The following is a 13266-nucleotide window of genomic DNA, read 5'->3' on the forward strand; positions in this document are numbered from 1 at the left end:
TTGACCCCAGGGTTATTTAGCCACCTGGCTGAATCTCTGCGGCCTCCCTATCCTCCCTCTTGTATGGTAGGAGTGTATTGACCATTGCTCCCAGGGTTTATTTAGCCACCTGGCTGAATCCCTGCGGCCCCCCTATCCTCCCTCTTGTATGGTAGGAGTGTATTGACCTTTGACCCCAGGGTTATTTAGCCTCCTGGTTGACTCTGTAGTGAAGTGAGTTTCGAGTAAAGCCAGGATATGCGGCTGGTAATTATTGATTTGTGAGGATACTTTAACCCTTTTCTTCGGGGATTTGAGGCCTTTTATATTCCCTCTCATACATTTCAGTTATCACACCATTTATCTAATATAAGTAGATGGGAATAAATATGAGGTGTAGAAACAAGCGGCCATTACACCATTACTGCTCATAGTCGTTATTTCCGTTTGACGTATCCAATCATTTCCACCATTTTATATATTTATGGGGTCAGCAGGTCGATCTATCGCCCCTATAGGACCCAACAGATTATACTGCATGGAGACAAAGCAAACAGGACTGATCACTGTGACTGCGCTCAACTTCTAACCAACCACCCGAGACTCGACCAGGACAAGACGTGAACTTCAGCTTTTCTTCTGACGCTACCTTCCGGGGGTCCATCGCTGACCCCAGTGTGAGGTGTTATGTTGTCTCTGACGATGCAAAGTCTCCCGCATATGTAAAAGGTGCGTCAGACCACCCCAAACCCAATAATCAATATAGGAACGGCGGCGCAAAGGTGTCGGTCACCCCTTTTCCAGGCTCTGGGTGTAATTGGAGCCCCTCCAACGTCTCCTCCGGGGCAGCAAAGAAAGTAGTGGTATTTCCAGAAACAGTTCGGAGACGAGCAGGATGAGCCATGGCGTAGATAAGCCCTTTGTCTTTACATCCATGAACCGGCCTCTCTGTTTCTATAGTTCCACGGAAACATCAGGGAAGATGGAAATTGTAGAGTTGTTGTATTTGATGGGGCCGTTTCGTCTTTCCAGTCTCAGGGTGGTATCTCTGTCCTTATAGTTCAGCAGTCTAACAAGCAGGGGTCTAGGAGGCGTCCCAGGACGGGGGGTTTGGCTGGAACTCTGTGGGCCGTCTCCACAGCAAACACCGGGGAGTATTCATCTCCTAGGGTGGATTTCAGCCAGTTTTCCAGATAGATTTCAGGATGCTAACCCTCTGTTCGTTCTGGTAGGCCAATAATTCGTATATTGTTTCTTCGCATACGATTTTCTAGGTCGTCAGCTTTTTGGCGCCGGGCGTTTATGGATCCCGCCGCTTTGGTCAGCTTGTTAACAATAGGCGGCAGTTCATCTTCCAGGTCTGATACCCTCGTCTCAGCCTCAGTGACGCGTTTCCTCATGGTTTGCATGTCTTGGTGAAGTAGACCCACATCAGAATGAACCTCCTTTATCTTCCCGGTCCGAGAGTTCTTGTAAGTGGATATCTTCTAGAAGTTGGTCAGCAACTTGCTTCAAGGTCATTTCTTCATGTCCCTCCCCCTCCTCCTCATCAGATACGTGACTCTTACATTGATCTGTTGTTTTATTTGATAAGGATGTCGGCCCCTTCCTTAATAAAGAGGTTTCCTGGGGGTCCCCTCTGGCAAAGTCTTTCCATTTATCTGCTATACTGGGGTTATTCCCTCGGTTCATTTTGTAGCGTTATAGGCAGAGTACAGTTATATGAAAAAGTTTGGGCACCCCTATTAATCTTAAGCTTAATGTTTTATAACAATTGGTGTTTTTGCAGCAGCTATTTCGGTTTGATATATGTAATAACTGTTGGATACAGTAATGTTTCTGCCTTGAAATGAGGTTTATTGTACTAACAGAAAATGTGCAATCTGAATTCAAACAAAATTTGACAGGTGCATAAGTATGGGCACCCTTATCATTTTCTTGTTTTAAATACTCCTACCTACTTTTTACTGACTTACTAAAGCACTTTTTTTTGTTTTGTAACCTCATTGAGCTTTGAACTTCATAGCCAGGTGTATGCAATCATGAGAAAAGCTACTTAAAGTGGCCACTTGCAAGTTGTTCTCCTGTTTGAATCTCCTCTGAAGAGTGGCATCATGGGCTCCTCAAAACAACTGTCAAATGATCTGAAAACAAAGATTATTCAACATAGTTGTTCAGGGGAAGGATACGAAAAGCTGTCTCAGAGATTTAACCTGTCAGTTTCCACTGTGAGGAACATAGTAAGGAAATGGAAGAACACAGGGACAGTTCTTGTTAAGGCCAGAAGTGGCAGGCCAAGAAAAACATCAGAAAGGCAGAGAAGAAGAATGGTGAGATCAGTCAAGGACAATCCTCAGACCACCTCCAGAGAGCTGCAGCATCAACTTGCTGCAGATGGTGTCACTGTGCATCGGTCAACTATACAACGCACTTTGCACAAGGAGAAGCTGTATGGGAGAGTGATGCGAAAGAAGCCGTTTCTGCAAGCACGCCACAAACAGAGTTGGCTGAGGTATGCAAAAGCACATTGGAAGAAGCCAATTTCTTTTTGGAAGAAGGTCCTGTGGACAGATGAAACCAAGATTGAGTTGTTTGGTCATACAAAAAGGCGTTATGCATGGCGGCAAAAAAACACAGCATTCCAAGAAAAACACTTGCTACCCACAGTAAAATTTGGTGGAGGTTCCATCATGCTTTGGGGCTGTGTGGCCAATGCCGGCACCGGGAATCTTGTTAAAGTTGAGGGACGCATGGATTCCACTCAGTATCAGCAGATTCTTGACAATAATGTTCAAGAATCAGTGACAAAGTTGAAGTTACGCAGGGGATGGATCTTTCAGCAAGACAATGATCCAAAACACCGCTCCAAATCTACTCAGGCATTCATGCAGAGGAACAATTACAATGTTCTGGAATGGCCATCCCAGTCCCCAGACCTGAATATCATTGAACATCTGTGGGATCATTTGAAGAGGGCTGTCCATGCTCGGGGGCGACCATCAAACTTAACTGAACTGGAATTGTTTTGTAAAGAGGAATGGTCAAAAATACCTTCATCCAGGATCCAGGAACTCATTAAAAGCTACAGGAAGCGACTAGAGGCAAAAGGAGGATCTACTAAATATTAATGTCACTTTTCTGGTGAGGTGCCCATACTTATGCACCTGTCAAATTTTGTTTGAATGCAGATTGCACATTTTCTGGTAGTACAATAAACCTCATTTCAAGGCAGAAACATTACTGTGTCCAACAGTTATTACATAGATCAAACTGAAAGAGCTGCTGCAAAAACACCAATTTATATAAAACATTAAGCTTAAGATTAATAGGGGTGCCCAAACTTTTTCATATAACTGTATATTGTATTATGGTTACTCCAGTGATAGATTATGCAGATTTATTATGTAGAGGTCAGAATCTGGACAATGCTGCCACCTGGTGTCTTTACTGCAGTAGTGCACCAGTAATATCTTTTATAAATTATATGCCGGTTTTAGTAGAAAACATATGTTATTTCCTATAATAAAGGTTGGAGGAGATAGTGGCTTCTGGTTGCTTCGTATATTGTTTCGGTCACTCTGTGTCCCATATATTAATGCCAGGAACTAAATACAGGCTGAGTGTCTCGTGCCCCAGGGCTGACGCTTCCCCTTGCAGAGTTAGGATGTGGCCGCTGTTTCCCTCCTTCAGATATTCCAATGGCCCCTTAACAGGCCCCGGGGCCGGGTTGTCCGGTACTCACTGCTTCACCTCCCCAGAAGCCATCGCTCCTCCGGCCTTTCACCGGGAGCCCGACTGCCAGCAGATATATTCAGCGGCGCCTGTGTGCTGCGCCACGAGCAGAGCCCTCAAGATGGCCGCCGCTCCTCAGAGAGTTTACTCTGCCGGGGTCCACAGAGCGCGCCGGACCGGAGCCCTCTCCGTAGCTGCTCCTCAGAAGCCCCCCGCTCCCCGCTTCTCCGGTGCTGGGCTGCAGGGCACAGAAGTGGAGTTCAGGGTGCGGTGAGTACAGGATTATGAGCCGGATAGCGGGAGCTCGGACCTCCTGCGTCCTCTCAGCATCGCTACGCCCCCCTTTTGATTTTATTTTTGATGATGAGAACATATGAAAGATTTTTTTGGGAAGCGCCACATTAATTTTTGAGTTGGATACCCGTGAGCCTTGGGGTCAGATACCAAGAGCGCACGTCATAAACTAAAGAGGAAAGACCAAGGTCATGGTCCAAGTTCAGAATACCCGGAAGATAGTGGATGAGAGCAAAGGGGCTAGACAAACGGTCAGAACGAGGTTCAAGGTCAAGCAGCAATAGATCAACAAATAGAGCACAGAAATACAAGGCAAAAATGCACCACTGAGCAAGTGCTACGATTGCCAGAGATCTGGGACTGACAGCTTAGCTAAGTAGCTGGGTAATCACCTGAAGGAAGCTCAGCACCTCCCAGCCTCAGATTGGACTGCTGAGCTGTCACTCACTGATTCCAAGACACACTGAGCGGAGGAATCGTGACAATGCGAGGAAGAAAGTCTGGAGAAGGCTTGGAGCGGCTCGTGATCCTCGGCACATCCTGTGTAACACATGGTGGAGGCGGTGTGATGGTGCCGGCATGCATGCCTTCCAATGGCACCGGGTCACTAGTGGTTATTGATGATGAGACTGAAGACAGAAGCAGCTGGATGAATCCTGTGTGTACAGGGCGAGACTGTCTGCTCAGATTCACTCAAATCCAACAAGGATGATTGGACGGTTCTTCACAGGACATACGGACAATGACCCAAACATCCTGCGAAAGCCAAGAGGAATATTCTGTAATGGCCGAGTCCTCACCAGATCTCAGCCCATCGAGCTGCATTTCACAGGCTGAGGACTAAACGGAGGTCAGAAAGTGCCGCAAACAAGCAAGAACTGAAGTCACTGCAGGGAAGGCCTCCTGACTTCAGGCCATCATTGCTGCAAAGCCTCACACCAGAGGAGACCAGCAATGGTGACGTCCATGGCCTCCTGACTTCAGGCAGTCATTTCTGTAAAGCCTCACACTGGAGGACTCCAGCGATGGTGACGTCCATGGCCTCCAGACTTCAGGCCGTCATTGCTGCAAAGCCTCACACCGGAGGAGACCAGTGATGGTGACAGCCATGGCCTCCAGACTTCAGGTCGTCATTGCTGAAAAGCCTCACACCGGAGGACACCAGCGATGGTGACTGCCATGGCCTCTAGACTTCAGGTCGTCATTGCTGAAAAGCCTCACACTGGAGGACACCAGTGATGGTGACAGCCATGGCCTCCTGACTTCAGGCCATTATTGCTGAAAAGCCTCACACCGGAGGACACCAGCGATGGTGACTGCCATGGCCTCTAGACTTCAGGTCGTCATTGCTGAAAAGCCTCACACTGGAGGACACCAGTGATGGTGACTGCCATGGCCTCTAGACTTCAGGTCGTCATTGCTGAAAAGCCTCACACTGGAGGACACCAGTGATGGTGACAGCCATGGCCTCCTGACTTCAGGCCATTATTGCTGAAAAGCCTCACACCGGAGGACACCAGCGATGGTGACTGCCATGGCCTCTAGACTTCAGGTCGTCATTGCTGAAAAGCCTCACACTGGAGGACACCAGTGATGGTGACAGCCATGGCCTCCTGACTTCAGGCCATTATTGCTGAAAAGCCTCACACCGGAGGACACCAGCGATGGTGACTGCCATGGCCTCTAGACTTCAGGTCGTCATTGCTGAAAAGCCTCACACTGGAGGACACCAGTGATGGTGACTGCCATGGCCTCTAGACTTCAGGTCGTCATTGCTGAAAAGCCTCACACTGGAGGACACCAGTGATGGTGACAGCCATGGCCTCCTGACTTCAGGCCATTATTGCTGAAAAGCCTCACACCGGAGGACACCAGCGATGGTGACTGCCATGGCCTCTAGACTTCAGGTCGTCATTGCTGAAAAGCCTCACACTGGAGGACACCAGTGATGGTGACAGCCATGGCCTCCTGACTTCAGGCCATTATTGCTGAAAAGCCTCACACCGGAGGACACCAGCGATGGTGACTGCCATGGCCTTCAGACTTCAGGCCATTATTGCTGAAAAGCCTCAAAGAGGTGGAGACCAGTGATGGTGACCACCATGGCCTCCAGACTTCAGGCAGTCATTGCTGCACAGCCTCACACCGGAGGACACCAGCGATGGTGACGGCCATGGCCTCCCGACTTCAGGCCGTCATTGCTGCAAAGGGTTAAACATGGACATTTTATTTATGGGAAAAGTGAATTTGTCCAATTACTTCAGAGCCCTGAAAGGAGACGACTTTATAGGAAAATGGCTGCAATTTCTAAAGGTTTCACAGGAGATTTCTGTTCAACCCCTTTAATTAAACCTGAGGCTCTCCACTTCAATCATATCTCAGTTGTTTCATTTTACATCTAAACAACAAAATAGCGGCTGCAGAGCTGAAATCACAAAGACTTCAGAAAGATGTCACTGGTCAAATATTTGTAACTAGATTTCATTGTGCAGTGACTGATATATGGGGCAACGGTGAGCTGACACTGTCATGTATGTATATCAGTGTGCAGAGACCTGCTTGGGGGGAGCAGCCGGTGTGCGGAGAGTCGCGTGGGGGGAGCAGCCGGTGTGTGGAGAGTCGCGTGGGGGGAGCAGCCGGTGTGCGGAGAGTCGCGTGGGGGGAGCAGCCGGTGGGGGGGAGCAGCCGGTGTGCGGAGAGTCGTGTGGGGGGAGCAGCTGGTGGGGGGGAGCAGCCGGTGTGCGGAGAGTCGCGTGGGGGGAGCAGCCGGTGTGCGGAGAGTCGCGTGGGGGGAGCAGCCGGTGTGCGGAGAGTCGCGTGGGGGGAGCAGCCGGTGTGCGGAGAGTCGCGTGGGGGGAGCAGCCGGTGTGCGGAGAGTCGCGTGGGGGGAGCAGCCGGTGTGCGGAGAGTCGCGTGGGGGGAGCAGCCGGTGTGCGGAGAGTCGCGTGGGGGGAGCAGCCGGTGTACGGAGAGTCGCGTGGGGGGAGCAGCTGGTGGGGGGGAGCAGCCGGTGTGCGGAGAGTCGCGTGGGGGGAGCAGCCGGTGTGCGGAGAGTCGCGTGGGGGGAGCAGCCGGTGTGCGGAGAGTCGCGTGGGGGGAGGGGCGCCCGGTGTGCGGTGACTCGTGTGGGGGGAGCACCTGGTATGCGGTGAGTCGCTTTGGAGGGGAGGAACACCCGGAGTGCAGTAGGTCGCGTGGGGGAGCACCCGGTGTGCGGTGAGTCGCGTGGGGGGAGGGGCGCCCGGTGTGCGGTGACTCGTGTGGGGGGAGCACCTGGTATGCGGTGAGTCGCTTTGGAGGGGAGGAACACCCAGAGTGCAGTAGGTCGCATGGGGGGAGGGGCACCCGGTGTGCAGTGAGTCGCAGGGGTGGGGGGCAGCCTGTGTGCTGTGAGTCGCGGGGGGGCAGTTAACTCATAGGGGAAGGGCACTTTTTCTGACTTGCTGGCATTGTAGCGTGGGCGGGCTCTTTGTATAATGAGACCATTTTTTTGCCTCTAGGAGGGGGCACTGGACCTAGCGGTGGAAGGCGGCATTGAGTCTCCAATTGGGAAAATCGTGGTTTCTGCGATTTATGACGGGGGCGCCGCGGACAATCACGGTACGTGATGGTTTACTCTGGATTTCTACTGCCAATAAAGAATAATAATGGTACCGATGGGCAGCGAGCTATAATGGCGCCACAGAGAGAGACCAGGATGTCCATGTATGGGAATTATATGTAAATTGTCCTTAGTGGGGAGGGGCCAGTATCTTCCTATACCGGGGATTGGACGGCTCTCTTACCCAGAAGCCCCTTTTCTGCCGTGAGGGAGGGGCCAGTATCTTCCTATACTGGGGATTGGACGGCTCTCTCTTACCCAGAAGCCCCTTTTCTGCAGTGAGGGAGGGGCCAGTATCTTCCTATACTGGGGATTGGACGGCTCTCTCTTCCCAGAAGCCCCTTTTCTGCCGTGAGGGAGGGGCCAGTATCTTCCTATACCGGGAATTGGACGGCTCTCTCTTACCCAGAAGCCCCTTTTCTGCAGTGAGGGAGGGGCTAGTATCTTCCTATACCGGGGATTGGACGGCTCTCTCTTACCCAGGAGCCTCTTGTCTGCAGCGAGGGAGGGGCCAGTATCTTCCTATACTGGGGATTGGACGGCTCTCCATTACCCAGGAGCCTCTTGTCTGCAGCGAGGGAGGGGCCAGTATCTTCCTATACCGGGGATTGGACGGCTCTCCATTACCCAGGAGCCTGTTCTCAGCAGCAGGCGATGGGGCAGTATCTCCCTATTGTGGGGATTGGACGGCTCTCCATTACCCAGGAGCCTGTTCTCAGCAGCAGGCGATGGGGCAGTATCTCCCTATTGTGGGGATTGGACGGCTCTCCATTACCCAGGAGCCTCTTGTCTGCAGCGAGGGAGGGGCCAGTATCTTCCTATACTGGGGATTGGACGGCTCTCCATTACCGAGGAGCCTCTTGTCTGCAGCGAGGGAGGGGCCAGTATCTTCCTATACCGGGGATTGGACGGCTCCATTACCCAGGAGCCTGTTCTCAGCAGCAGGCGATGGGGCAGTATCTCCCTATTGTGGGGATTGGATGGCTCTCCATTACCCAGGAGCCTCTTGTCTGCAGCGAGGGAGGGGCCAGTATCTTCCTATACCGGGGATTGGACGGCTCTCCATTACCCAGGAGCCTGTTCTCAGCAGCAGGCGATGGGGCAGTATCTCCCTATTGTGGGGATTGGATGGCTCTCCATTACCCAGGAGCCTCTTGTCTGCAGGGGGGGGTTGGTTACTCTCTGATGAGTCTGTCTCTTCTGTAGGTGGGATTGTGCGAGGGGACGAGATTCTGGCTGTGAACGGGAAGATCCTGACTGACGTGACTTTATCTGAAGCTCAGAGCACGCTGTCTCGAGCCTGGAGCTCCGGCGGGGTGAGTGCGGCTGTGGCGGAGCCTGTGTGCGGCTGTGGCGGAGCCTGTGTGCGGCTGTGGCGGAGCCTGTGTGCGGCTCGTGTGCGGCTCGTGTGCGGGGCCTGTGTGCGGCTCGTGTGCGGGGCCTGTGGGGGGCCTGTGTGCGGCTCTGTGGGGGGCCTGTGTGCGGCTCTGTGGGGGGCCTGTGTGCGGCTCTGTGGGGGGCCTGTGTGCGGCTCTGTGGGGGGCCTGTGTGCGGCTCTGTGGGGGGCCTGTGTGCGGCTCTGGCGGGGTGTGGTCTTTGGGATGTCTCCTATCCCTTGGTACATAGTCACTTCTCAGCAGATGACATGTGATGAAGGGGTTAATCTGTCTCCCCTCAGGTTGTACACTGACCAATAGTCATCCCCCACCGACATGGACACAACAACTTGCCAACCAAGTGGGGTCCGGTCTGGAAATCCCCACTGCTGTCCAGCAATCCAGAGGTTAAACGCTCTCAGAACGGCCGCAGGTTCTTTAGAGAAAACAAGAATCAAATTTTAAAGTTTAATTACAAAAAATAGAGAAATAGCGAATTTCTCCAAAATGATTTCAGGTTTGATTGGTTCACGATGGACTGAGACGAATCTCCAGTGTGTAACACTCTGAGGGTCTCCAGGACTGCATCCAATCCCACACAAGCTCAGTATCGCATACGTAGACTTGTTAATGTCCAAGTGACTGCATCATATCTGGCTGTGAGTAAATGAACGGTGACCAACACCCTGAACTCCGCACTCAGACATTTTTGGCTTTTTAAAATAACTATTTTTTACAAAATGATTCCATTTGGGGAAAGGTGACGGCCGTGCTCATGTTTACACCAAGCGGTTCACAAGGAAGAAGCCGTGGCTTTTTTACATGTCCAAAAATTATCCATATTTGGTTAGTGGCAGCAAGTTTGATGTTTGGAAAGTAAAGAAGCGATGGCGCCTTGTCCCTAGTGTGAAGCCGTTTCTTGTTTGTTGTATTTACCTTGTGCCGTGCCATGACTGTATGGAACATGAGGGACAGGCAGGACATCTCCGGTTGTGCCGAGGCAAGAGACTGGCAGCAGCAGAACAGTATGGAACATGGACGGGCAGGAGACATCCGGCTGTGCCGGGGCAGCAGACTGGCAGCAGCAGAACAGTATGGAACAAGAGGGACAGGCAGGACATCTCCGGTTGTGCCGGGGCAGGAGACTGGCTGCAGCAGAACAGTATGGAACATGAGGGACAGGCAGGAGACATCCGGCTGTGCCGGGGCAGAAGACTGGCAGCAGCAGAACAGTATGGAACATGAGGGACAGGCAGGAGGCATCCGGCTGTGCCGGGGCTGGAGACTGGCAGCAGCAGAACAGTATGGAACATGAGGGACAGGCAGGAGACATCCGGCTGTGCCGGGGCAGAAGACTGGCAGCAGCAGAACAGTATGGAACATGAGGGACAGGCAGGAGACATCCGGCTGTGCCGGGGCTGGAGACTGGCAGTAGCAGAACAGTATGGAACATGAGGGACAGGCAGGAGACATCCGGCTGTGCCGGGGCAGAAGACTGGCAGCAGCAGAACAGTATGGAACATGAGGGACAGGCAGGAGACATCCAGCTGTGCCGGGGCAGAAGACTGGCAGTAGCAGAACAGTATGGAACATGAGGGACAGGCAGGAGACATCTGGCTGTGTCGGGGCAGGAGACTGGCAGCAGCAGAACAGTATAGAGCATGGACAGGCAGGCGATCTCCGGCTGTGCCGGGGCAGGAGACTGGCAGCAGCAGAACACTATAGAGCATGGACGGGCAGGAGACATCCGGCTGTGCCGGGGCAGGAGACCGGCAGCAGAACAGTATGGAGCATGGACAGGCAGGAGACATCCGGCTGTGCCGGGGCAGGAGACTGGCAGCTGCAGATCAGTATGGAACATGAACGGGCAGGAGATCTCCGGCTGTGCCGGGGCAGGAGAATGGCAGCAGCAAAACACTATGGAGCATGGATGGGCAGGAGACATCCGGCTGTGCCGGGGCAGGATATTGGCAGCAGCAGAACAGTATGGAACATGAGGGACAGGCAGGAGACATACAGCTGTGCCGGGGCAGAAGACTGGCAGCAGCAGAACACTATGGAACATAAGGGACAGGCAAGAGACATCCGTCTGTGCTGGGGCAGGAGACTGGCAGCAGCAGAACACTATGGAGCATGGACGGGCAGGAGACATCCGGCTGTGCCGGGGCAGGAGACCGGCAGCAGAACAGTATGGAGCATGGACAAGCAGGAGACATCCAGCTGTGCCGGGGCAGGAGACCGGCAGCAGAACAGTATGGAGCATGGACAGGCAGGAGACATCCGGCTGTGCCGGGGCAGGAGACTGGCAGCAGCAGAACAGTATGGAGCATGGACGGGCAGGAGATCTCCGGCTGTGCCGGGGCAGGAGACTGGCAGCAGCAGAATACTATGGAGCGTGGACGGGCAGGAGATCTCCGGCTGTGCCAGGGCAGGAGACTGGCAGCAGCAGAACACTATGGAGCATGGACGGGCAGGAGATCTCCGGCTGTGCCGGGGCAGGAGACTGACAGTAGCAGAACACTATGGAGCATGGACAGGCAGGAGATCTCCGGCAGTGCTGGAGCAGGAGACTGGCAGCAGCAGAACACTATGGAGCATGGACGGGCAGGAGATCTCCGGCTGTGCCGGGGCAGGAGACAGGCAGCAGCAGAACACTATGGAGCATGGACGGGCAGGAGATCTCCGGCTGTGCCGGGGCAGGAGACTGGCAGCAGCAGAACACTATGGAGCATGGACGGGCAGGAGATCTCCGGCTGTGCCAGGGCAGGAGACTGGCAGTAGCAGAACACTATGGAGCATGGACGGGCAGGAGATCTCCGGCTGTGTCGGGGCAGGAGACTGGCAGCAGCAGAACACTATGGAGCATGGACGGGCAGGAGATCTCCGGCAGTGCTGGGGCAGGAGACTGGCAGCAGCAGAACACTATGAAGCATGGACGGGCAGGAGATCTCCGGCAGTGCCGGGGCAGGAGACTGGCAGCAGCAGAACACTATGGAGCATGGGTAGGCAGTGGCAACATTAGGCTTGTGATAAGTCGACGGTCTCAACTAGATTTCTGCCTCCGCACCATAGCTTTCTCTAGGTATGACTGCTTCTGATCCTGCTACGGAGCTGCCACCGTAAGCCGCCCTGGAAAGCTTGCATCTCTTAGACGTTTAGATGTTGGCTCCTCCCTTTTTATGAATGTCGCCACCCTCCTCCAAAGACGTCATTGTCACCTACTCTGGTTTCCAGGAACATCATCATCAGTATGAAATGTCATGGATCCCTTACCTCCTCATGATTCCCACATCTAGCTTTGATGCCACCACCAGGTCAACAAGTGCCCTGCCACCGCCATGGCTACAAGTGCCCCTGCCACCACCATGGCTACAAGTGCCCCTGCCACCGCCATGGCTACAAGTGCCCCTGCCACCGCCATGGCTACAAGTGCCCCTGCCGCCGCCATGGCTACAAGTGCCCCTGCCGCCGCCATGGCTACAAGTGCCCCTGCCGCCACCATGGCTACAAGTGCCCCGCCACCACCATGTCAACAACTGCCCTGCCACTGCCATGTCAAGAAAGTGCCACCGCCATGGCTACAAATGCCCTTGCCACCGCCATGGCTATAAGTGCTCCTGCCACTACCATGGCTACAAGTGCCCTGCCACCGCTATGTCAATAAGTGCTCTACCACCGCCATGTCATCAAGTGCCCCTGCCACCACCATGTCAACAAGTGCCACCGCCATGGCTACAAGTGCCCCTGCCATCACCATGTCAACAAGTGCCCCCTGCCTTGGCTACAAGTGACCCTGCCACAGCCATGTCAACAAGTGCATTTGTCACCGCCATGTCAACAAGTGCCACCACCATGGCTACAAGTGACCCTGCCACCACCATGTCAACCAGTGCCACCGCCATGGCTACAAGTGACCCTGCCACAGCCATGTCAACAAGTGCATTTGTCACCGCCATGTCAACAAGTGCCCCTGCCACCACCATGTCAACAAGTGCCACCACCATGTCAACAAATTCCCCTGCCATCACCATGTCAACAAGTGCCACCACCATGTCAACAAATTCCCCTGCCATCACCATGTCAACAAGTGCCACCGCCATGGCTACAAGTGACCCTGCCACAGCCATGTCAACAAGTGCATTTGTCACCACTATTCAACAACTGCCCCTTCCCCTGCCATTTCTACAAGTGCCCCTGCCACCGTCATGTCTACAAGTGCCACCACCATGTCAACAAGTGCCACCACCATGTCAACAAGTGTCCCTTCCACTGCCATTTCTACAA

General features: G+C 53.4%; 1 protein-coding gene across 1 annotated transcript in view; it reads left to right on the forward strand.

The window, feature by feature from the left end:
• LOC141174218 (harmonin-like) overlaps nt 1-13266 on the forward strand; it is a 140401-nt gene that overhangs the window by 101389 nt on the left and 25746 nt on the right. The window contains exons 11-12 of the mRNA XM_073659034.1: nt 7506-7605; nt 8813-8922. Coding sequence (XP_073515135.1) covers nt 7506-7605; nt 8813-8922 — 210 coding nt within the window. The remainder of the gene's footprint in view (nt 1-7505; nt 7606-8812; nt 8923-13266) is intronic.

This window comes from Phyllobates terribilis, unplaced genomic scaffold (assembly GCF_046119375.1).
Source record: "Phyllobates terribilis strain yellow unplaced genomic scaffold, ASM4611937v1 Scaffold_13__5_contigs__length_258822181, whole genome shotgun sequence".
Lineage (NCBI taxonomy): Eukaryota > Metazoa > Chordata > Amphibia > Anura > Dendrobatidae > Phyllobates > Phyllobates terribilis.